This window comes from Cucurbitaria berberidis (assembly GCF_010015615.1).
Source record: "Cucurbitaria berberidis CBS 394.84 unplaced genomic scaffold K460scaffold_5, whole genome shotgun sequence".
Taxonomy (NCBI): Eukaryota; Fungi; Ascomycota; class Dothideomycetes; order Pleosporales; family Cucurbitariaceae; genus Cucurbitaria; species Cucurbitaria berberidis.
In genome coordinates this window covers 1,699,993-1,722,382 of record NW_024468939.1, presented here as the reverse complement: position 1 = coordinate 1,722,382, position 22,390 = coordinate 1,699,993, and the positions used below count along the sequence as shown (strand labels likewise).

Below are 22,390 nucleotides of genomic sequence, written 5' to 3'. Positions count from 1 at the left end.
TACGAGATGCTTCGGTCTGCTAGGCTCCTAATCGAGTGAGAAGGGGATGTTTTATGTATTGAGTATTATAGAGGATTGATATAGGCGACTAGGTAGTTAACCAGTTACCACCAAACTATTAGCTCGCTGGCTATTTAATATGCATACACACGTGTTTTCACCTTGTTGAAAATCTTATAACACCAGTTTCTCCACTCTCTCAGAGTATACCTTTAAAAAAAAACTGGCAATAGCTTAATGCGCAGTTACTATGCCGTGGGCGCTTCCTGCCCCTTTTCACCCCTTGAAACATTGCGTAGCGATTCATGTCTCACTTTCACACGCCACTTTTTTCTTTTAGATCTGCATGCTAGACCTAAATTGGCCATTTTCAATCAGCAATAGTTTTACTCAAGTCGCATCAACCTGAGGATACTTGCAAGGCATCTATTCTCCTAACAAGGGCGTCGCCAGATTTACAGAGTAAAAACCATGCCCATCTACATGACTCAAGTAGCCTCATATAACATGTAAAATCAACGAGATGTGGAAAAAGATAACAATGTGACATACTTTAAACATCATCAAGACAATGCCATCTTTTCTTCAAAACCCACTCGCAAAAGAACTGTCTTAAGAGGTTTTCCAAAGCGCCTACGCCCTAGTTGAGCTATCGCTGATTCTGTGAAAGTACTTTGAGTGCGGAGATGTTTGTGATTACATTGATTCCATCAGAATAGGTCGAGACGGTAGCCAACCATGGTTCCAAACCTCACCATCGTTCTCCCATGGCAAAAGAACTGTCTGCCCTTCTGCCTTGACATAATCGCAACCACGCCTTCACCCCTTCTCCATCCACAACAAAACACCCTTTTGTATCTCACTCAGTGAAAGTCGCGTCCAACACTCTTCGCAACGCACATCATCCCACCCTCTCATGTTAACAGCTTGCAGAATGATATTGTGCAGACAGTACGAGCACGTCGTATTCGGATGCTGACATCGTGCTGTCGGGGTCGATGATGGGAATTCGAACGTCTCCCGATCGCTGTGGCAGTGCGTGCATTTCTTGACCACAGTAGGTGAGGACATGCGATGTGGTGGGGGTTGGTGTGTATCGGGCACGGAAGTGGAGCATTTAGATTGTAACTGGCATTCTGGAGGAGTTTGTCGCAGTAGGTGGTTGTTGTGGATGTCGTTCTTGATGCAGTCTGAGGAGTTTTGCATGTCTTCTTGGCTTGCGTTTATTGCTGAACGGAGGCTAGGGGTGGATGGTGTGCGAAGATGGCTGATATTTGCGTTTCCAGCCTCTGAGATGTGTTTCCGTGTATGTTGGGCTGCATTTGAAGTGGCGTTGGCTGGCGTTGGCGCAGATGAGTGGCCTTGTGGCTGCGTGAGGATATTTGCAGGTGAGGGGTGCTGGACTATCAGGCGGTCGCGCGGGTTCAGGATAGAGTAGGGGGGTGGACGGCAACGAAGCTGCAGAGGTGTGGCGTGCGGGGCTTGACAGGAGGTGGTTGCGCCAACAACCGGGGTGCGGAGTGAAGGTAGCTTCATTATATATGTAGGGTTATCTAAAAGATGAGATAGAAGCTGAGGAGCAGCTTTTATATATCTTGCTGGCGACTTCATGGGGATAAATTACTATTATACTTAAACTGCAAATTATCAGTTAAAGTAGTTATCAAGAACGAAAGGCTAATGATTAGAATTAATCAAGATAACGATACTCATGAATGCTACCATGGTTAGTTGGTGTCCTTCTCTGATACCATGGTTGAGGCCGTTGTCGTAATTACCAAAAAAGAAAACGTTTTTAGTGCCTATGCCCCAGCATTACCTCTCAAGCTCTCCCTGGTTCCGTAGATAATTCTACAGGTGACAGGCAATCCTGGGACGTAGACGCATGTAAAATTCTTTGGTATGGTCAGACATGACACGTGTTATATGGTCTTCACGGGCCATGACTTCCTACAAGTAGATGTAATGGGCCTATTATGCGCAAAAAGATTGGATTACTTTTATATCGTGTGCTCCGTCTATGCAGAAAAGACTGGTGTATCATGCCATAGTGAACGCTATTACGTTCGTTACTCGTTCCGTCAGTCGTGAAATCGCAAATATGCCACCCAGCTGTCCTTGTATAGCGCCGTAAAAACAATCATAAAAGCCCCCAAGAAAACCAACAGGGTAGATGAATCCCATGTGTAGGTCCACCAGCATTTTCCTAATGTCGAAGGGTTTCAACGACCTCTGCAAAACCAAATTGTCGTTTGTGCCTGTACGCAACCTAAACCATATCCCACTCGTCGTCGCTAGGATAGTCGCTGCCGGTCGCCGCTAGGATGTCGACTGGGGTGAAGGGGATCAACTTGGGACTCGACATTGGCTCGTCGGGTGTAGGTTGAGCAAGCGGCTTGGGTCGATGGACCAAGGCGAATCCGTCCTCGTCGCTTGATGAATTAGACTCTGAATCTGAAACATCGACCACCCGTAAATTCTTAGGCCGGTGAACAAGTGTAGTGGCGGCGGATCCACTTGTGCTGTCTGAGTCCATCGATTCGTCTGCCCCCATAGCTTCATTTATGATGTCGCTAATGCTCCTGCAGTCTTCATCTTTGACAATCGCCATAGCACCGAGAATGACAGGGTTCGACGACGCAGGAGGAGAATTAGGTGGGATTTCGAACAGCATCTCCTGCGGTAGGTCTCTCGAGGCAAGCAGTGTTGGGTAGATGCCAGAGTGGACTTGAGGGGTATCAAGCGCGAGTCGGATGATCTCAAAGGCACCTTCGCAAGGTCAGCCGGGCTGCATCCCAACTCATCGCATAGTGGGAACACTTACAGTCATCCTGGAAGTTCCTTTCTATGTTGGTTCGGCAAAGATCCTGACGAAATGCCGGAATTTCAGAAACGACCTGCGCAAAATCTGCATTCGCTCCAAGTTTATGATAAAAGAAATTCGAGATACAGTAGTTGGTAAGGTTGTTTACCAGACCATGCTCATGGCGCGATGGGTAGTCGGCGTAGTTCTGGTAAATGAACCGAATCGTCTCGAGCAAATCCGAAGGAGGGGTCGGGAGAGCACAAGCGCAATCGATTTGGCAAGAGAAGTTGCCATGCGCAAGAAGCTGGAGCTCGGGAACATCGAAATCTTCTGCCATCTTGTATATTTCGGCATGTAGAAGAAGGTGGATAGGTAGATATTCGGCGTCCACGGTAAGATAGCTGCCCGTATAGCAGTACCGTAGGAGTGAGATGATGGCTGTTCTTGAAGGGGCGTCGATGCTGGCCTGGGGGCGAGCCTGAAAGCCATACTCGAAAGCATGGTACAGCAACGGACAGGTGTCGAGAAATTTGTAAGGGCAGATGCGGTCCGAGATGTGGTATACATGACCGTTGGAGAGTACGGCTTTCAGGGTAGCATCGCTGGCGCCGTGGTCGCCGAGCGTGTCAAGGAAGGAGAGGTCGTCCATGGTAGGTGTTCTCAATTCCGTGGTAGGCACGCGTCAGGTCGGAGACCCTCAGCTACCTTTTTGAATGTTGAGCAGCTTTAGCAACGAAGTTAGGGGTCCTACTGGCTGGCTTTGGGCGTGGGGAACCAGGTGAGGGTCAGGTCGTCAACGCACGCAAAATGAAGCCTGCGCAGTTTCGAGAGGTAAGTTTGACAGTAGATGAGGAGAGTAGAAAGGTCTTCAGCTCGAGATAAACTAGGTACGCCTGAAGTCTGACAAGGCTCGACTGACCGATCCTGAGACTAGGCTGCCGTGTGCGTGCACGTGAATGGGGCCAAGGGCCAGTAGCAGGAATGGGACGTGGTCAATAGCGTGAGGCTTTCACGCTTCACTCAAGTGCTCTGTCGAATTTGGATCTGATTGTCAGAAAGCCATGGAAAGCGACTGTTCAGTATAAGTAGTGGTCTCACAACGGAGGGGTAGTCGAGGCTCAAGCTGCCCTACGAGTGAGGGGACGTCGTGTAGCAACACGGCTGCCTGGTCATTGGCCTCAGGCAAAGTTGCCAAACCAATCAGTCGAGCGCGCATTCTTCAGCCTCTCACAGATGGTTGAGGGGTCAGCTGCAGCTGGTGCTTGGTGGTTGATTGATGGAGGACGGCTCTCGGTAGTCGAGCCTAGGTGGTACTCGTGAGCTTCAGCCACGGGCGACCCACATCGGACGGCGCCACCATGACGACCCGCCGTGGCCCACCCCTCAACATTCGCACTCCTTGAGGCGGCATACTCAGTCTAGCATCCGTCGCTATCTGTACTGCAGGCCCCAATCCGTTTGCCTGCCCAAAAACCACAGCCGTTCGTGCCAGTCATCGTCTCCGCGTCGTGGTGCCAGAGTCCGTTCCCTTGCAATGGGCCTGCTCTCCATCCTCCCAGAAAGCTTCGCAGTGGTGGAAACATGGATCACGCGACTTTTTGTCAGTAGCAATTCATGCTGATTGTTCAATGCATTTGACTTACGCAGCTGTTAGCTATTTCTAGGCCTCATAGCCATTGGACCATGGGCGGCCCTGCTCATGTACGATCTTCTCCTCTACATCTTCCGCGCTGCCGCATACGAGATACCCTTTGTCGGCGGACGCGCTCGAGGAAAGGCACGACCACGCGCCCCAAGCCTCACCGAACGGCCAAGTGGGCATCGACGGCGATTTAGTCTCGCCCGCCGCCCGGATGAGACCGCACAAAGTACAGGAGGTCCCAACAAGGCGGGAACGACGGATGCTCGATTCAGACATATCACCGAGGAGGAAAGTGAAGATTCCTCTACTACATGATGTTGTGGCTGTCTGGAGGATAGGTGCATCACACGTCTGGCTGAGGGGCCTATCATGAGATGTGGGACACGTCCGCTCTCACTGTGGTCAAGAGTCTGATCCCTTTCCTACGGGAGCTTGCAGTGCGCGTACCGATCCACAACATCTGCAGAAAGACTGCAGTGTCTCCCCGGGTTGCTCCGGGACCTATGCCTACGCATTTCCACAGCACGAAAGCATACCTCCCGCTCAGCGTTGTCGACGACGTTTCCAATGCTGTGAAGATTCGTTATATGACGGACAGGAAGTGTGATCAATCTAATAGCACAATGTACACACAGGCATCAGTCATGGCAACGCGAATCTTCAGATCGCCATGCGACGACCCGGTCATAGGCGCATCGAACATCTAGGGCCACTCGGGCTAGGCCGTCCGCACAAGGGTTGATGGGACGTCATTCAGGGCATTCATAGCTATTCGCAAAACTAAGTGTGAACCAGGTTCTTTCCTTCGAGATTAGCATGAGCTGTGCTCTCGTAGGGTCGTCAAACCGCGCTTGTAGGATTATGTGCATAGATTAGCTGCTGTTTCAGGCGAGCACGGGCACCAATCACATCTGACTTCTAAATCTATGTTGCACCAAGCAAGGCTTCTAGTTCCGAAGCGATCAATTGTATTAACTACGTTGTGGTATGCTGAAGCGGGTTTAGCGTGGATTTGGGGCGTGCTTTCCTCGACGGCTCATGTCAATAAACTCTCACCTTCGCGTCTCGTCTCTCATCTTCCACACTACAACAACATCTCTTCCCGCCCGATTTCTTTCTCAACATCAACTCCCATCTCCCAATTTTCACCAACGTACCATTACCGTCCAACTTCAAATATTCACAATGGCACCTACCACGACTAAGACTGCCACCCCCAAGGCGGCCACAACTGGCGCGGGTGTCAAGAAGGCCGGACGACCGAAAGGTACTGGCAAGAACACAAAGGCCAAGACTGCTATGATCAAGATGCAAGCCTACTGTAAGTTGTCATGTTTGACGCGTAAAACACGCGTTATTGAACGCGTTTACCGCAAAGCGGACTAGTCGCTGATGATCAACAACAGTCAAGGAGAATCGCTCAAAGTTCAAGCACCTCGGCTTCAAGGACCAGCAGAAGGAGCTGGGCAAAGAGGTACGCTTGATGTTTAAACGGCGCTCGCAATCCATTCCTGCATTCCCCGTCTCAATATTGCAACTATCTTTGCGCCTGATGATCAACGCTGACCTTGCGTAGTGGAAGACATCGTCCGAGAATCCCAAGAACCAGGCCTAAATGACTCACTGGCTTGGTCGCTCATAGGCATTCGATTACTACCTGTGTGTTCTCGATGAACGCAGCTGCGCACAACTTCGCAGCACTGTACGACTATGGATCCTTTGCGACTTATGAACGATAGTTCGAACTCAGCGAACTCTTTATTTCTCATTTCATGATTCATCCCTTCTCAATGTTTTACTATGGATTTGCTATGTACGAGAAGGCGTGGGGTGTCAGCCAAAGGACGGAAAGGATGGACGATGTGGACTGAGGGCGCATAGCACAGATTCGCGATCCGGCTCACGGCAATATGGATGATCTCGTTAAAATTCATTACAGATGCTAGCGCTTGTATTACCTGCGTTGTTCCTGCGTCTCTGTGATGCAACTACTTCAGGCTAATTGCACAACAGATGCATGTCTTGTGACCCACAGCCACACGGTCTTCTAGAAGACAGCTCGCCAGTCCACTGGACGCGTTGGTGCACCCGGCCGGGTGTAAGTCTCTTACACGCCAAGTTTGACTGCACATACTCACTGACTGTACCTCGCACACTATTAGTCGCTCCTCTTATCCACACGCGATGTGGAACGGAGTATTCGAGTTACGCTCCTCTATACTGTCGGCACGAACACCATAAGAGGAACTGCTATCATTCTCTGACTAGGCCAGGAAAGCCACGAGAGCTATTTTTTCGCCTTTGTCCACAGCAAAACCTAATCAGCTCATTGAGTATGAGGTAACAGCAGTCAACAATGCAGGTACCCTACTATTGCCTCGAACCATGGCGCCCTTTTACTGAATTGACTTCCATCGAACGATTTACCCAATCAATCTCTGCAGCATATTAATCGTATATCTAGTGCGGCTTTAAACAGCGATAAGTACCGTGTCAGGATTTCCATCCTTTATTGTCGATGGTGCGCGTGGCTCATACTATGCCGTCTTGGACGACAGATTCTAGCTCTTCCTTGCGCGCTGGAGGGCTGAGGCTGGAAATTCAGGGCTCCAAAAACCGAATGTCCGACTCGCGGGAAGTCTCTGGACCGTAAATATTTGATACAGCTGGCATTATAGCAACCTAATCCACATCCGGAACCGGCAATCCATTAATGATCATCATCCCCTCTCGGCCCAGCGCGTGCATAGCCTTGACCGCTTCATCATGCCGTAGCTTCTTTGTCTCTTCATCCGTTACAAGCACAAAGTCATACTTCAACAACTTGGTCCCCTCCTTGACATTATATTGCTTCGCCAGCTTGGACGAAACAGTGTCGAGGCCAACGATGAGCGATTCTTTGACCCCGAAGACAGCGTCGGATGTCTCGTAGTCGGAGCCGCGTATGTATAGTGCCCTGGGTTAAACATCAGCCCGAAAACTCCTCTATACGACGAGCCGGGAACGCGATGCAAATGGCGAGGAGAGGGAGGGAAGGAATCCAAGACGTACGTAACCAAATGATCAAACCCGCTCTTCTCAAACATGAAATGCATATGACTCGGTCTCCAACAATGCCGTCCCAACCTCTCCAGTAACTTCCCCACAGGCCCATCATTCGGAATCGGGTACGGCACGGGCACAATCGCATTGAACCAAAAGACACCCTCTTCATCAGTATGTATGACGGCGCGACCGTCAGCCTTGTCTCCTCGGTCATCATACTGCACGTCGTACTTTCCATGGGAATCAGTTTCCCAGACGTCGACTTTGACGCCTGCCACTGGGTCGCCCGACATTGTCTTGACGGAGCAGAGGACGAGGAGCGGGTCGCCGTTAGGATCCGCGGAGATTGGTGTGCCGTTGGGGAGCGTAGAGGCGTCGTGCGTGTGGAATGGGCCCAGGACTGTACCTTCAGTGCTGGAGGGGGGTTTGGGGTGGTCGATTGAATCGACGAGAAGCGAGAGGCCTACAATGTCGGAGAGGAGTATGAACTCCTATATACCGCGTGGGACTGTCGTCAGCGATTGCGCTCGTCCTCGTCCAATAATACCTCAGTTTCACGTGATGTGGGGACCAGAGAGTGCCTGCCATACCTGCCGTACATCTGTACATATCTGCCCAACCTCGGTCAGAAACTTGATTGCCGCCATCCACTCCTCAAAACTCAATCGCGTCTCTCGCGCAAAGTCGTGGAGGTGTGATACCAAGCGTTCCATGACGTACTTGAAGCGTGGGTCGGCGCATTGCGAGTTTATACGGTGCACGTTCTCGGTGATGTTTTCGATTGTCAAATCTTTGAGGACGGGGACAGAGGCGGCTTCTGGACCGCTTGTAGATGCCATCATGTTAGATGAGGGTGGGTGGAGAGGTAGTAGGGATTGCTGGTGATTAGGAATAGAGATTGAGATTGAGACAGATTAGGAAATCTCACTGCGATGAAGTGGTAAAGGACTAGAAGAGGAAAGCATATGAGTTATAGGAAGTGCTACACAAGACGAGCTGGACGTTGGCAATCAGAAACGGAAGCTTCCCGCTTGATACGTGGGGCATTTTTGCGGAGTCTCCCCGAGACAGCTCTGATGACCATTTCGAGCAGCTCATAGGTTCAAACCATCGTCATGCAGGCCTAAGGCCCCGGGTAAGAGTTCAAGAGAGCATGAGGGATGGGTGAGGGGCACTCGGTACCTGAACGCGGGGTATATCCTTAGCTCTTATTTTAGCGGTTAAGTAGAACAAGTAGTTGAAGCTCCAGCATACAAGGAACTTACTTGACTGTCTTAAGATAACAGCATACGACTTTCGTTTCGTTGAAAGCATAACCCGAGGAAGAGACGTGCTTAGGCAGTAATCTCCCCTCTCAGAAATGCTTTTACCTTCTCTCCCCACACGACTTGACGCTTGTATACCTTCATCCCGGGCACACTGCCCAGCCCCAACCCATCAATGGCATCCGCGAGTACCTCCCCGCTACCTTCATCTCTAAGCTCTTGGATCGGATATAGGTATGTTTTCTATGGCAAAGTCAGTTCGATCCAACACATCCTCAACCAAGCGCGCGGCCGGGATATGCTTACAAAAGCAAATACCAAAGCCCTACTTTCCGGCAAGCGATGCAGTGTCTGCCTCTCACACCTCAACACGGTCTTTGTCAAGTCAATCTCCTCCATACCCCCCTCTTCTTTCTCCTTAGCCGCGAGTTCCGCTTCAGACATGTGATTCCCCTTGAGACAGAACAACTGTCCATTCGTGCTGATACTCCAATTGCACCGCTTGACTATCCTGCCAACCGGCAGCGCAGCGAAGAATCGATCCATGCTCTTCTCCAGCTTCTGCGCATACCCCGGCACGGGTGTGTGTATGTCAGCAAGGAGGAGACCGAGTTTAGCCCGCGTGTTGAAGCCCGATGGGAAGCAGTTTACAAAGGCTTCGAGGCGGTACTTGCGCTTGTCTTCTAGCGCGTCGGATGGTAAGAGAAAGAGAAATTCGTCGTCGATGTTCTCGCCTAGGAGCTGAAGTGCAGCATCTGCATTGGACATGTGCAGTGGTAGAAGGGCGCCGGTGATGTTGTTCTGTAGATGGGGACCCGTGGGCGTGAAGAGTAAGGGGAAGCGTGTGGGTAGGTATGTGCAGGTGAGCCAGGTGTAAAGTTCTAGTACGGCAGGCACGGCTCTGGGGTTACAGGCGAGGACTTCATGGCGCTCCTGTTGGATTAGTTCTGAGCGAATCTTGAGTCTGTCTCGATATGTCTTGTCCATTGCGACTAGGTCGGAGAGCGTCGTGTTTTCGATAGCTAGTCAGAAGCATTAGCAATTGATTTGTTGCGTTTGGATGGGAAAGAGACGTCGCACCCATCGTCATGTGAAACTTTGGCTTGAAAGGGCGAATCTTGAGTGGCTCTTCCTTATCGACGTCGAAGTTGTGGAGGGGTTCAATGCTGTAGTATGCATCTTCTGAGTATTCGGGCGCAGCTTTCTCGGGTTGGCACGTTGTGATTCTTGAACGGAAAATAGGCTGCTTTCCATATTTGTGAGCGCTCTTACAAAGTTTAATGCTCGATGGATTGTACAAACCTTGAGACTCTTCCGTATCCGATCTCGATTGAAGGCACAAAAAAGGATCCCAAGAAGCACCAAACCCCACGATAAAGGTGTTCGAATAAGGTCGAGTGGATCCATGAGTCCGCCACTCGCGTCACGCTCGTGTATGTGCTCGCGAGATCTATTGCTATGGTACACCTCTAGATAGCAGACTCGTCTGAAAGCACAGACTATCGGAGCGTAACGTCTGTCAATCTTGGGAGGTGGACGGAGGGACTAGTTGACGCCATAAACGCTGATACCCGTGTTGCCACAAGTAGTAGATATGCGGGAAGTTGTTTCCCTTTGTAGATTAACCCCGCTTTGTTACGGGTTCCGCTAGTAGATTGCATCAAGGTGTTTGGAAAGTGATCAACATCATCATTGTCTAGCCTTACGATACGTCTAAGATGTGAAGTGTCATCATTTGAACCCCCCGACGTAGATTGCCAATTCTCAATGGTGACTATGCTGCCCAGTGTATGATTTCGAGCAATGTATCAAACGTCTACGACATCCATGCAGCGCAAGATCGTGCTTGCTATAATCCTATTACCTGTTTAGCAAAGACACCAAGCTCCGTGAAAGATGGATATAGGTCCGTTCTCAACTTGATTGCCGCAACAATAACTCAAGTACGCTCAATTCGAAGTGCTCTCATTTAGTCAGAGAGACTCATCTACAGTCGTCCCTAAGTCTGCACGAGTATATCTTGCTCTTCGATGCTTGTAATACCTCTGGTATCCACACCACTTCCCACCGAACTTGCTATGCTTCGAGATTTGAAGTTGATTTTGTCCCCTTCACTTTGTCGGCCCAGGTGTACCAATTCTTCTCAGGCTCCTCCGTCTTCTATGCCTTAATCATTCTTCCAACTATTCCAATTCTGCGTCCGGACTTCCAACAGCCACCAGCTTGCCCACCACCAAGTACTTTTCCTCGAACCTCTCTTCCCACCCCCTCATCGCCTCTTTCTGCTCATCCTCCAGATCCTCCAAAGTATCCAGCGGCCCATCCAGATCCTTGGTCAACATGTCCTCGTCAAAGCTGCCACAGGCAAGACCGCGACTCGCATCGCGCCCCGCGAAGTTCGCATAAGGACCTCCCGGGCCATAAAAGTTACGACCAGAGGTTACATCGAAGACGCGGCCGCGCACGGCTAGATATACGGGCATGCCATTCAGGCCGTTGTAGGGAAATAGAGAGGGGGGCGTGAAAGTGCGGAAGACGGTGGGCGGTGGGGCGCGGGGGAGTGTTGCGGGAGTGGAGGGCTTGAGGCGGAGGTAGACGAGGAAGGCGAAGAGCGAGAAGAGGATGAGGTTGATGGGTGTTACTGGCGAGGCGCTATAAAGTGTGTCAGGAGAGTGTATCGTCGTACATGTAGGTGCTTGATTGCTTACGCATATGCTGCCGGCGGCGGAGTTGACGCTGTTGCTGTTGCTGTTAGCTTGGGCTTGTTGATCATGGTGATTTGCGTACCATCTGCCATTCTGAATTATGAAATAAGAGACACAGTCCTTGAAGGTATGAGGGGTGAGGCGCTGTGGTGTCGTAGAGGTGAGCCTCATGGCGGGCACCCCATTTTCAAGCACCTCGGGCGATGATGCAACTCCGAAAGCTGACAGCCTACTGGCCAATAGTCCCCGACGCGTACAACCCCGAGCAGCAACTCTCTTCTACGGATAATTACAGATCTCACATCAAACATCATCTACACAGTGCAGTTCGCATGTGCACCCCTGGCAGTTCTAGAAGCGCGTTACTGGCTGTGAAAGGGGGCTCAGCTGGGCAGCTTCACGCGCGATGGTCACCTAAACACGCCTGACCTCAGCTTCACCGCGATGCTGCCTTTGCGCCAGATCTCTCAGCTAATAACCCACAACTGTTTGCTTCGACTTGTATTATTTATACAAGCACGCGCCCGTGCTACAGCGCGCAAATAGAAGCAGTTCCCCAGCACGCTCCACTCCCCGCGGCGCGGCTTACTCTGAAACGCCGCCAGCTACCTGAAACCCAAGCCCGCGATTCATTTGCACTCATTCGCCACCACGGCTTGAACCTCTGGACTATCGAAACGAAAGCTGTGGGCTTACTGTCAACGCGTCGCGTGCGGCAACAAAGAGCAAGAGCTGCGGGACCTTGGCTTTGCAACTTGCGTCGAGTTTGGGAGGCGCAGTTCGATGCTTCCGCCTTGTTGTCCCTTAAGCTGACCTGTCATTCGACTTTGACCTTAATCTTCCTCCTTCATTTCCGAGTGCCTTTCTTCCGCAGCTCGTGCTTCTTGAACGTCTTCAGACTTCTGTCTTGTACACAAACACCATCAGCAACAACACGCGACACTTAGTCGTGACGTATATTGTTTAATCGGTATGTATTTTATCGCATTGCATTTCATCAATCGGTTCTTTCGGTTCGCTTTGGTCGCCCAGACACCTAACACAAGGTATTCGTAAGAGCATCCTGGCCATTTTCCATGGATTCCCGATGAGTACCCCTAGCGTTCACTAGGCGTGTAAAACCATTTCAGCAAACATGATGGACCTCGAAGACATTCAGCCCATGCAATGCTAAGCTAGCATGCAACATATGATCCTCTGTCTCAGTTACAAGTCGCCTACCCGACCTGCGACCGTACTGTAGTATGAACAGCCAACTACCGTTACCAACCCGATAGCGGTTGTAGTCCCGGAAAAAGAGAAATGCGACTATACCAAGAAATCATATGCAACAGAAGAACAGGCAATGTCCATGATACAACCGTACCAAATTTTCGCGTACCCTTTGTTGGTGGTACCTTTGGATTACTCAAATCTGGGTGGTGCTAACAATTGTTTCATGCAGGCAACCCAGTAATGTGGAAACGACTTCAGGGCCATGGGCGAGAAAAGGAGAGACATGCGCAAATAGGCAACCCCGTACTCCTTGAAACAACCTACGACGAGGACCAACTCAGGCGAAATCCAAATGTGACCGACGTTCAAAATGCCAATTTCCAGCGCAATGCGCCCGCTCGACCGCAGCCGCAGTAGTAGGTTACCGAGTTCCTTCAGCCCTCATGTCATTGACGATCTCCAGTACACTCTCTACCTTGCCCCCTCCGGACTATAGAGCCTCGGAAGTACCTTCCGCTTCGTCGGTCTACTCTCGACCTTCACATGATCTGGCATACTACAACGATAATCCCGAAGAAACTTCCGCTTCCGCTTACGAGGACATTTCACCGCCCAGCTCTCCAGAACCTGACCAGTATCTTTCATCCTCTTCTGGCCAACCTCGTCGATTCCGTTCGATGCGTGACGTATCGCCCATGGATGAAAATCGCAAGAAGCTCGAAGGCAGCAACATCCCTGTCCTGCGCAGAGCACCTCCAGCTCTCCAAACCGGCGACCTGCAGTCAGAGCCAAAGCAGAAGTTCTGGGGAGGTAAGGTTGTGCCAAACAGCAAAGTAAGATGGGACGACTACTCGGGCGAGCCGACTTCAAGCAATGGGGGTAAAGCCGCATCGGTGACCCCGGGCTCTTACGCCAATGGCACTACATCTTCAGATCCTCGACCGATGGGCTATCAAGTTTCAATTTCAGGACCCGGGAAAAGGAATGTGAGCCTTCCAGAACGCATGAGTCGTTTTGGTACGAGACCAACACCAGGCCCCGTTGAGAGAGCAAGACCAAGTGAGCCCTGGAGTCGCGTCACAGGTCGATCCGAGATTGCACCACCACTGAAAGATGATTCTTCAAAGAAACCGCTGCAATTACCACGAAAGCAGATGTCGACAACAATGGAGAGATCGGGCCGGGATGCCTCGGGTGCGCTTGCGGCTGACACCGCACCTGTCACAGACGAAACGCGCGACTTGGATATGCATAACGATCTTATCAAGCCGGTTGTACCGCTCAAAGTGGGAAAGAACTCCCCTCCCCGCAGTGGGCTCACTTCTCCCACTTCACCGACTAACCTGGGTCTTGGAATTCATACGACCTCGTATCCTAGTCCTATAACGCCTACAAACCAGAATCACGATCACCTACGGGGGCCAGCTACGGCAGTCGATAGACAAACAGCGGCGAATCTACACCCAACCCAGCGAAGTGCCACACCACCGTACAACGCAGTAAAGAGCAAGTCCCCGGAAGAAACGCCAGAAAAAGACAGTCAAGCAACGGCAAGCCGCTTCTCGTGGACTACTTATAACAGCGCAACAACATATCAACACTCGCCTCCCCCCTCGCCTCCGCCCCCACTACCCTCAACATTGTCAACGCCGGTACCGAAGCAGCGGGTCGTAACAGAACCCATATCAGCCGCGCCCTCCATCCTCAACCGCCGCCGCCCTGTCCCCGCCTCAGACCGTTTCCCTGAACCCATCACTAGCCGTAAACCTGTACCCAGCACGACAGAATCACCCGGTACAGCCAAAATTCACACGATGCAGTCTAACTCTGGTTCGCCAGATCCACCCTCACCAAGTGCAGCATCTACATTCAGCACTGCAACGACAGGCACGTTCAAGGCGCTGCCCCAGCCCCCCACCACACTCAGTGCATCCGACCACGTCTCCCTCCTCGAATCGCAGATCGAAGACCTCCGCATCCGGCGCTCAAACGTGTACCGCCTCCTCAATGACCTCAACAACGCCGCGCCGGCCAATCCGCTCATCACGGATTTCAAGCGTGCGAGGTTGGTGGAGCAGAGAAAGAGGGGGTTTGAAGATGAGCTGAGCGAGATCAAGCGCGAGGAACATGATGTTGGGCTGAAGTTGCATAGGGCGTGGAAGAAGAGGGAGAGGGAGGATCCCAACACGGGGAGTGCGCTGTGGGTTAGGCGGGTTACTAGCTGATCTTACGATAAAGAAGGTTGGCTGATAGCTGCATGGCCTACGAAGCGCTGTAGGCGGTTAAGAGTAATTCCTCGAAGCCAATCTCATGGACAGATATCGAGATCAAGGCTTGAAGAGATCACCATTGAAAGTTGCTTTGCATTAGCATAGTACCCATTTGAAACTCGAGTCCACATTTGCAGTTTGAGACGTTCATCATTGTAGTTTGATTATGTACATAATGGTATGTATCACCATTTATGTAAGGTAGGCATGGACCTCTGGTATGTCCAGTCAAGTATTATACATGCGAATATACATCGTTCCAGTGATTCCACACAGAGCCACTTCCAATCCAATTACAGCATCGAGCCCATCAAATATCCCCAATGCGCCCATGAGCCCGACTGAAAGATGCATGTTGCATGGCTCAGACATGCCGCATATCAAAAAGGATTGTTGGGTACTGTGAGCTCCAAGTTGACGTGGATACGAAAATGCATTGATAAAGCTCCGAGTCCAGTCATGTCGATGAAAGCCGGTTGTCGTCGTAGTAGGTCGATCTTATGCGTTACAGTGATGCAGGGACTGTAAGGTAAGTGTTCGTAGGACTTGAGTGTGGCCAGCAAACAAGCCCTACGGTAAGATCAACATTTCCAGTACTCACTTTTTCGTAATCTCTTCCGAACTTTCGCTTTGCCCCATAACGGGCTTCGTGTTGTACCAGTCCCATAATTTGATGGGTAGACTTCTATTGCCGATGGTGTCAATTGGCAATTCTGTGAATCCATGATATGGCAACGCCACACCTAGTGGATCCCGTCCCCGTTCCTCATGGCAGAAGGCAGTGCAGAAAATCGAAAACAAGCAGTACAAAAATTCAATTATACTCTGCTTACCGACGGATACCAGGCGTGCCACGCTTTAGCAAAGGCGGCTTGACAACAGCGGCCGTGGACGCGATCTTGGGCGCAAGGCTCTTGTTCGCAAAGAACTTGTGAACGAGCGCTTCTTTGGGTGACAGGCGCTTTTCAACGTTCATGTGGAGACAGGCGCTCAGCATGTCCGCCAAGTCGTTCAACTCGCCAACTGTTGGTCCCTGTGTGGTAATGCCTCGAGCAGCCTCGTGAACGCGGGTCTTCATGTCGCGGGTAATCTTCTTCTTCTGCTCGATCTTGCGGACAGAAAGCTGTCGAGTGTTAGCGGATTTTATCGAGAGTAAATGGAAAGATGTACCTGGTTGTACTGATCCACTTCGCGGCTGATGAATTTGAGCGGTGGTCCGAGCTCGAAGTTGTCGAGGATATTGTTCACGAGACCCTTCTTCAGTAACTTCTCACTTGGCCATCCGAGACAATCCATGAAGGCCTTGACCATCTGGTTGTTGGATCGCCCTGTGAAGAGAATCTTGCCCGTCCACAGCTCGTACACGGTGCAGCCAACAGCCCACATGTCAACAGGATAGCCAATCTCCATACCAAGTATAATTTCCGGTGCGCGGTAGAATCGACTGACTAGGTATTCTGTACGTTCGACCTGATCTCGCTTGTCAACCGCAGTTCCGAAATCGGCAAGCTTGATCGTCTTCTTGTCTGGTGAGACGAGTACGTTGTCGGGCTTGAGGTCGAGATGGATGACTTGACAGTTCTGCAGGTGCTGAAGGCCGAGGAACATTTGGCGGGCGTATATGCGGACAGCTGGAAGGGTCAATCCGTGACCGTTGGTCTCTTCTTTGAGCAAATCTCGCAAGTTCTTGGACATGTGTTCGAAAACGATGCACAGATGGCCCTTGTGGTCAAATGAACCCAGCAAGCGAACGATATGGCGCTTGTCTTGTGGATCTGCCTCGTTGACCTTTCGTAAGAAATCCATCTCCTTTTGACTGGCCTTTCTCATTAGCTCGTTTCTACGAATCATCTTGATGGCGACCAGCCTGCGGTTCTGGTCGTTACCATCTGCCGTAACTTCTTCAGCTTGGGCAACGTTGGCGAAGACACCGCGACCAAGATTTTTGACCATTCTATAGCGGCCGCTGTCAACTAGCTCGTTGTTGATGAGCTTGTAATAACCCTCAGGATCATCCCAGTTATCGAGCAACTTCTCGTGAAGAACAGTCCCTTTCGCGGTGGTATTTTCTTCGGCTTCGACTGCTACGTCCTCAGTCTCCTCATCCGACTCAGCAAACATATCGAACTCCTTCTTCTGCTTCTTCACTGGAACTGCCTTTTCAGCCGGGAGGGTAGAGAGTACTTTCGGGTCGGTTTCGCGATACGCATCAGAAGGCAGCTCAGGATTCTGGGTCTTCTTGGCCGCTCGATCGCGATCGTCCAACATGTCCTGCATAGGGTCGTAGTCGGCTGCGGACGGACTGTCGGCTGAAGGAGAATTTCCTTCACTCATGGGCCCCTGCTTGTCGATAATCATAACATCTGGAGAAGCGGGAACAGAGTCCAGGTCGCCATTACGAGGGGATGCGACAGGCGATATAGGGCTGTCTGCATATGGTGCTGGGGACGCGATAGTTGGCGTTGTGGCCTCCGACGCATTCGTGAGAATTGCCCGTTGGAGAAGATTCTCCTTTGGCTTCTGCTGTTCGGCTGCGGCGCGTATAGCAGCCCAGCGACGGCGCTTCTCTTCGCGCGACTCTTGTGTGGGGACCTTCTCTTCTGCAGGTGCCGGGGTGTAGTCAGGGACGCCTTCCGCGGACGACCTATTCCGTTGAATTAGTCTATAGCAATATAACTAGATAAGTTTTGATACTAACATTTCAACATCCTCACTGGCGCTGGACTGTGCGATTTGCGCTCTAGACCCATTGGTCGATGTCTGGCGCTCCTGTGGAGGCGCCTGACGAGACCTATCGCGCCGTTGATCACCGTTGCTTAGCTTCTGAGGCCGATTGTCGATCTTCAGACCGTGGCGAAAGTCGGGCACCGGGTTGGGGTTCTCAACCTCCGCGTATGAAATGGGCACTGCATAAGGTCGGTCTGCCACATTACTACGCTCCTTCACGAAGCCTGGTTGAGGCTGCCTAGCTCTCGAATCGTCCGCATGTGACCTATATCGAGGGTCGCTGTGTCTGTCACGATCAGTGTGGTGTCGCTTGTCGGGTCGGTTACCGCGCGGCGGAGAAGTCTTCCGTTTATGAAAGGAGTGCGAAGCATTACCATCGTAGCTGTTCTCAGCTCGACTGCGACGATACGGTGAAGGCGAGCGGTCGATTGCGCGTTTCTGTCGGTATGGCGACGGAGATCGGGTGCGCTTACGTCGGTATGGTGAGGGGGAGCGACTCCGAGCGCGATGGTTGTATCCTGGCTGGGTCAATTTGCGTCCAGAGAGCGCAGTTCTGGCGGAGGAGGCGCTACCATAGTTATCAGAAGCACCGTCCAGCCCAAAGACCCTGTCCGAGTCGTTAATTGGAGGTTCGCTGTGCTGATTGGCGGTGTTTGCCTTGTGTTGGGGCTCGACGACTTCGCCTTCCGAAGCTGAGCTCGCGCGCGACATGATGAGGTCGACTACTTGCTTCTGAGCTCCTGTTGCAGACGAAACGGGTTCTGGGCGTCAGCTTGCTTCTTATTGTGGAGAAGATTGAGTGTCTCTGTCACTGACTATGTCCCAGAGCGTAGCGCTCGACCAACTTGCCCGGCAGAAGCTGGGTCTGGGTAGGCAAGGGAGCACGCAGGAAGAAGAGACAGGTGCGAGGGCACCGAGGGATATGGAGAGGTTGTGCAGGAGGAAGAAGCGCACGGCGTCGTCGTGTCGCGATTGAGGCCGGCGATACGCGGGGAAAGTGCAAACGGTAAAGTTAAAGCTTGGCATTGAACTATCTAAGTCACGTGTCCATGCACTGGCTGTGAGCTCGACAACCTCAGGAGTCGACGATTAGGCTATCAAATGAAATCATGTACAGGGTTCCAACTTAGCTGTTTTTAGTACTTCGAGGAAATCGGCCAAATTGAACTTACCAGACGCCCTCTCCCAACTGCCATTGAGAGACCATTCCTCGTGTGGTCATCATAGCCTAATATACCTATCAGCTAAGAGGAATTGCAAAGCACCTACGCCCTAGTTGAGCTGTCGCTGGTTTTGTGAGGATACTTTGAGTTTCCTATCAGCCAGAGAAGAATGGGGGATATGGAAACATAAACGGACCTTTTCGTATGCCCTTTGTTATAGACACGTGGTGCACGACAACAGAGCCATCTTCGATGCACAGAAATTAATCACAAACAACTCCGCGCTTAAAAGTATCTCCACAGAACCGGCGATAGACCCATGGGGCGTACGCGCTTTTAAAATCCTTCTCAGTACACGGAAATAATAACACGGGAAAGATACGCGAGTAGGTTAGCTGTAGACCAAATGCCATGAATCATGACATCTACGATTGACGACTTGGGAAATGCACAAGGGTTTAGATTTCATTCTTGCCGTCAGGCAACGAAGCATCGTGACCCAAACCCCCTTTCGATGCCCAGAGCAAATGGTGCCAGGGTATACTGAAGCGAATACGATATCGCTCAAGATTGACTTAATTCTTTGTGCAGATGACTATTCAGCGGACTTTTGTAGGCTATATTTCTATGTTGCGGCAAGCTCGAGTTCTGATGAAGCTGACTTGGGCCAGAACGACATCCCCAGAACAACCTTTCCGTTCAGATTCTATCGTGGTCATGCTCAGACGAAGAACGATTTGTTGGACATGAAACGTGAATCGCGTGCTCGCGCAAATTCAATCCCGCTCTCAAGCTCATTGCCTGTTTCAGTTTAGCCATTACCCGAAGAGCATTAGCTCTTACCCGATTAGTCCTTTCAGAGTGAGAGAACCTGTTTCCCTGGCCACGCAATTAATTCTAAGTGGTATGCCTTGGCCCTCGATCTCCTGCAGAAATGCTCGATCCCGGCATCATATGCAAAGACACGGAGTTTGTGTAAGCGCATTAGGCCCCTCCAGACCAACTAGTTTCGGTGATGGTGTCGTATGCCAAGCTAGCAGACGTACCTACCCCACAACCACCTCGGGTAATCGGCGCGTTCTTTAGACCTCATCTCTACACCTCAGTGAGCCAGACTAAGTCACTTGAAGCAAATCTTGGAGAGAAGGCTGGTGATAGGGTGAAGAAACAGGCGGGGGGGCACTACAGTGGAAAGAAGGCATTAGGAGGGAACAAAGCAGTAACATGCTAAGCAAAAGAGCCGGAAGAATGATATGTTTCATAGGTCAGGTCCACAGCCTCAATGATCTTTGCCGTGCCACATAGAAAGAGGGCGGAGTACACTAGCCGCTTGTTACACGCAACAATGCCTGAGTCCCATCGTCACGCCTGATCATGGTCTTGGTACTCTTGGCAGAAGCCTCCCACGATGCCACTGGACAGTCCACGATGGCATCAACTACGTTCAGCATGTCCGTGCAACGTCTGTAGGCCCCATTGGTCAATGATGCCGCTGTAAGTCCTTGCGAAGGGCAGCGGACCGGTGGCGTTCGTTGTTGTATATGCTTGGAAAAGTATGGCAAATGGGGCTAGATCAACGAAAGCAGCTGGAGGACCATTGGCAGGCAAGATCAAATTGGTACTTATACCTTAACCTCCCTCTTCATCTCTAGATCAACTTCCACGCCAGCTCACTTTCTTTACCTCAACAGCCAGCAATTAGCCCGAGTAACACTAGCTTCAAGCTTGACAAACATGTCTCTCAAATACCTCTCCATCCTCGCCCTTGCAGGCTATGCATCGGCTCAGCAGAACGATACTGTTCCTACTCTCGCTCAGGCTTTGAGCTCGACGAGCGAGCTGTCCCAGCTACAAAGCGTTCTCAACCTAAATCCCGAACTCGTCCAGACTTTAAGCGGTGCAAATGATATCACTATCCTTGCACCGTCAAATGAAGCCTTCGGCCTGGTCGATAATGCGACTCTTACCGGTCTTACCTCGAACACAGGATTGCTCACTGCTCTCCTGCAGTACCACGTCCTGAACGGCACATTCCTCGCCAAGGCGATCACGAACACTAGTGCATTTGTTCCAACCCTATTAACCAACCCTCTCTTTACAAATGTGACTGGAGGCCAAGTCGTCGAAGCCATCGCCCAAGATGGCAAGGTCACCTTCTACAGCGGTCTGCTGTCCAACTCGTCTGTCTCCAAAGCGGTATGTGTCTAACACCCTCTCAAAGCATCTGCTCCATGTCTGATCATTGCAGGACGTGAATTTCACTGGTGGTGTTATTCATATTATCGACCGACTCCTTGTCCTCCCCGAGAATGCCGTCGACACACTGTCCGCCGCCAACCTCACGTCGCTGCGTGGTGCCATCAACGCGACCGGTCTCGTTGACACTGTCAACAATACACCCAACATCACAATCTTCGCGCCGTCCAACGAAGCGATCCAGAACATCGGTTCCGCATTCGCCAATCTTACGACGGAGCAGATTACCGACATCTTGACCTACCACGTCGTCACTGGGGATATCGGCTACTCCTCCAGCCTAGAGAATGGAACAAGCCTTACAACTGCAAATGGCGGCAACTTGACAATCATCGTCGGGACTGGTGGAATTTTTGTTAACAACGCTCGTGTCATCACCTCCGACGTTTTGATCGCCAACGGTGTCGTCCATGTCATCGACGAGGTCCTCAACCCCACCAACAAGACCCTCGCTGACCCTGCATCCAAGGAGGGTAAGCCTGCCTTTGAGGGTGCCACCCCTGCGTCAGACGTTCCATACACTTCCGGCCAACCTACGCCTACCAACACCATCAACGCAGAAGCTACTAAAGCTGCCGATCCTACTCGGTCTGGTGCCATGAGCGCAAGCACTGCAGGTGCTCCTCAAGCCATGAAGACTGGTGCTGTTGGTATGGGTGCTTTGTTCGGCGCTGCTGCCGTCTACATGATGTAATCTTGGACAGTATCTGAGCATATAGATTCGTTGGGTTATATGTGAGATAGCAGAATCCAGAAGGTAGTGGTGCGAGACTGTTGGGATTGTAAATAATGCAAAGCTGTCATTGTTTATGAGAGCAAATGAGGGGGTATTGAGGTTGTTATGGCTTACTTTAATATAAATCATTAATACTGAACGTACTCAATGCATTCATTCCTTCCATTATATGCATGGATGCGATCCCCCAAGTTTATGCTTATGAATCATGATTTTCGGCGACTGGTGTGCAATCGGAAGATATTTGGCTAGTGTACAGGGAACGTGTCAAAGCAAACGCAGAAGGTGGCATTTCACTGCACAGTATCTGCACAATGTGGGCTCGGTTAGTTGCCAAAGCTGATAGAGCACGAATACGGAATCTCGTGTATCCTTGATCGTGAACTTCAGCTGTACGCGCAGAGCTCGCTAGACCATGTTGATGACATGACATGGTTTGACAGAACCAATTTGGGCAAATGTGTTGAAAATCTCGAAGGACTTTTTATTCACCAGTAACAGTGCCAGTCAAAGTGACCGTCCAAACAGAGAAAACGGCTGGTTATCATTCAGCTCTCCAC

General features: G+C 51.0%; 9 protein-coding genes across 9 annotated transcripts; 4 read left to right on the top strand and 5 right to left on the bottom strand.

Moving 5' to 3' along the window:
* Window positions 1-819: 819 nt before the first annotated feature.
* Window positions 820-3,455, bottom strand: K460DRAFT_409400 (uncharacterized protein; the record flags this gene model as incomplete). Its single annotated transcript, XM_040937247.1, has 3 exons — window positions 820-1,458; window positions 2,276-2,769; window positions 2,825-3,455. 3 exons carry the CDS (start codon window positions 3,453-3,455, stop codon window positions 820-822), a joined length of 1,764 nt encoding a protein of 587 aa, XP_040784524.1.
* Window positions 3,456-4,340: 885 nt separating this feature from the next.
* Window positions 4,341-4,754, top strand: K460DRAFT_244293 (uncharacterized protein; the record flags this gene model as incomplete). The annotated part of the gene is made up of 2 exons (XM_040927335.1): window positions 4,341-4,406; window positions 4,461-4,754. Coding segments are annotated over 2 exons (360 nt in total), but the record flags the coding sequence as incomplete, so codon positions are not given.
* Window positions 4,755-5,633: 879 nt separating this feature from the next.
* K460DRAFT_409398 (uncharacterized protein) lies at window positions 5,634-6,063 on the top strand (the record flags this gene model as incomplete). Its single annotated transcript, XM_040937246.1, has 3 exons — window positions 5,634-5,769; window positions 5,855-5,922; window positions 6,025-6,063. The coding sequence occupies 3 exons, from the start codon at window positions 5,634-5,636 to the stop codon at window positions 6,061-6,063; spliced, it is 243 nt and encodes an 80-aa protein (XP_040784522.1).
* Window positions 6,064-7,130: 1,067 nt separating this feature from the next.
* On the bottom strand, window positions 7,131-8,332 carry K460DRAFT_291725 (aromatic compound dioxygenase; the record flags this gene model as incomplete). Its single annotated transcript, XM_040929304.1, has 3 exons — window positions 7,131-7,404; window positions 7,500-7,984; window positions 8,084-8,332. 3 exons carry the CDS (start codon window positions 8,330-8,332, stop codon window positions 7,131-7,133), a joined length of 1,008 nt encoding a protein of 335 aa, XP_040784521.1.
* A 495-nt stretch (window positions 8,333-8,827) lies between these two features.
* Window positions 8,828-10,165, bottom strand: K460DRAFT_409396 (uncharacterized protein; the record flags this gene model as incomplete). Its single annotated transcript, XM_040937245.1, has 4 exons — window positions 8,828-9,001; window positions 9,065-9,780; window positions 9,839-10,004; window positions 10,061-10,165. The coding sequence occupies 4 exons, from the start codon at window positions 10,163-10,165 to the stop codon at window positions 8,828-8,830; spliced, it is 1,161 nt and encodes a 386-aa protein (XP_040784520.1).
* A 776-nt stretch (window positions 10,166-10,941) lies between these two features.
* K460DRAFT_409395 (cytochrome b5) lies at window positions 10,942-11,555 on the bottom strand (the record flags this gene model as incomplete). The annotated part of the gene is made up of 3 exons (XM_040937244.1): window positions 10,942-11,410; window positions 11,467-11,500; window positions 11,546-11,555. The coding sequence occupies 3 exons, from the start codon at window positions 11,553-11,555 to the stop codon at window positions 10,942-10,944; spliced, it is 513 nt and encodes a 170-aa protein (XP_040784519.1).
* A 1,363-nt stretch (window positions 11,556-12,918) lies between these two features.
* K460DRAFT_358642 (uncharacterized protein) lies at window positions 12,919-14,903 on the top strand (the record flags this gene model as incomplete). The annotated part of the gene is made up of 2 exons (XM_040932125.1): window positions 12,919-13,094; window positions 13,142-14,903. The coding sequence occupies 2 exons, from the start codon at window positions 12,919-12,921 to the stop codon at window positions 14,901-14,903; spliced, it is 1,938 nt and encodes a 645-aa protein (XP_040784518.1).
* An 874-nt stretch (window positions 14,904-15,777) lies between these two features.
* K460DRAFT_293770 (dual specificity protein kinase-like protein pom1) lies at window positions 15,778-18,386 on the bottom strand (the record flags this gene model as incomplete). The annotated part of the gene is made up of 4 exons (XM_040929448.1): window positions 15,778-16,071; window positions 16,119-17,592; window positions 17,647-18,193; window positions 18,248-18,386. The coding sequence occupies 4 exons, from the start codon at window positions 18,384-18,386 to the stop codon at window positions 15,778-15,780; spliced, it is 2,454 nt and encodes an 817-aa protein (XP_040784517.1).
* A 2,186-nt stretch (window positions 18,387-20,572) lies between these two features.
* K460DRAFT_398070 (Fasciclin-domain-containing protein) lies at window positions 20,573-21,922 on the top strand (the record flags this gene model as incomplete). The annotated part of the gene is made up of 2 exons (XM_040936185.1): window positions 20,573-21,034; window positions 21,087-21,922. 2 exons carry the CDS (start codon window positions 20,573-20,575, stop codon window positions 21,786-21,788), a joined length of 1,164 nt encoding a protein of 387 aa, XP_040784516.1. The 3' UTR covers window positions 21,789-21,922.
* Between the last annotated feature and the right edge of the window lie 468 nt (window positions 21,923-22,390).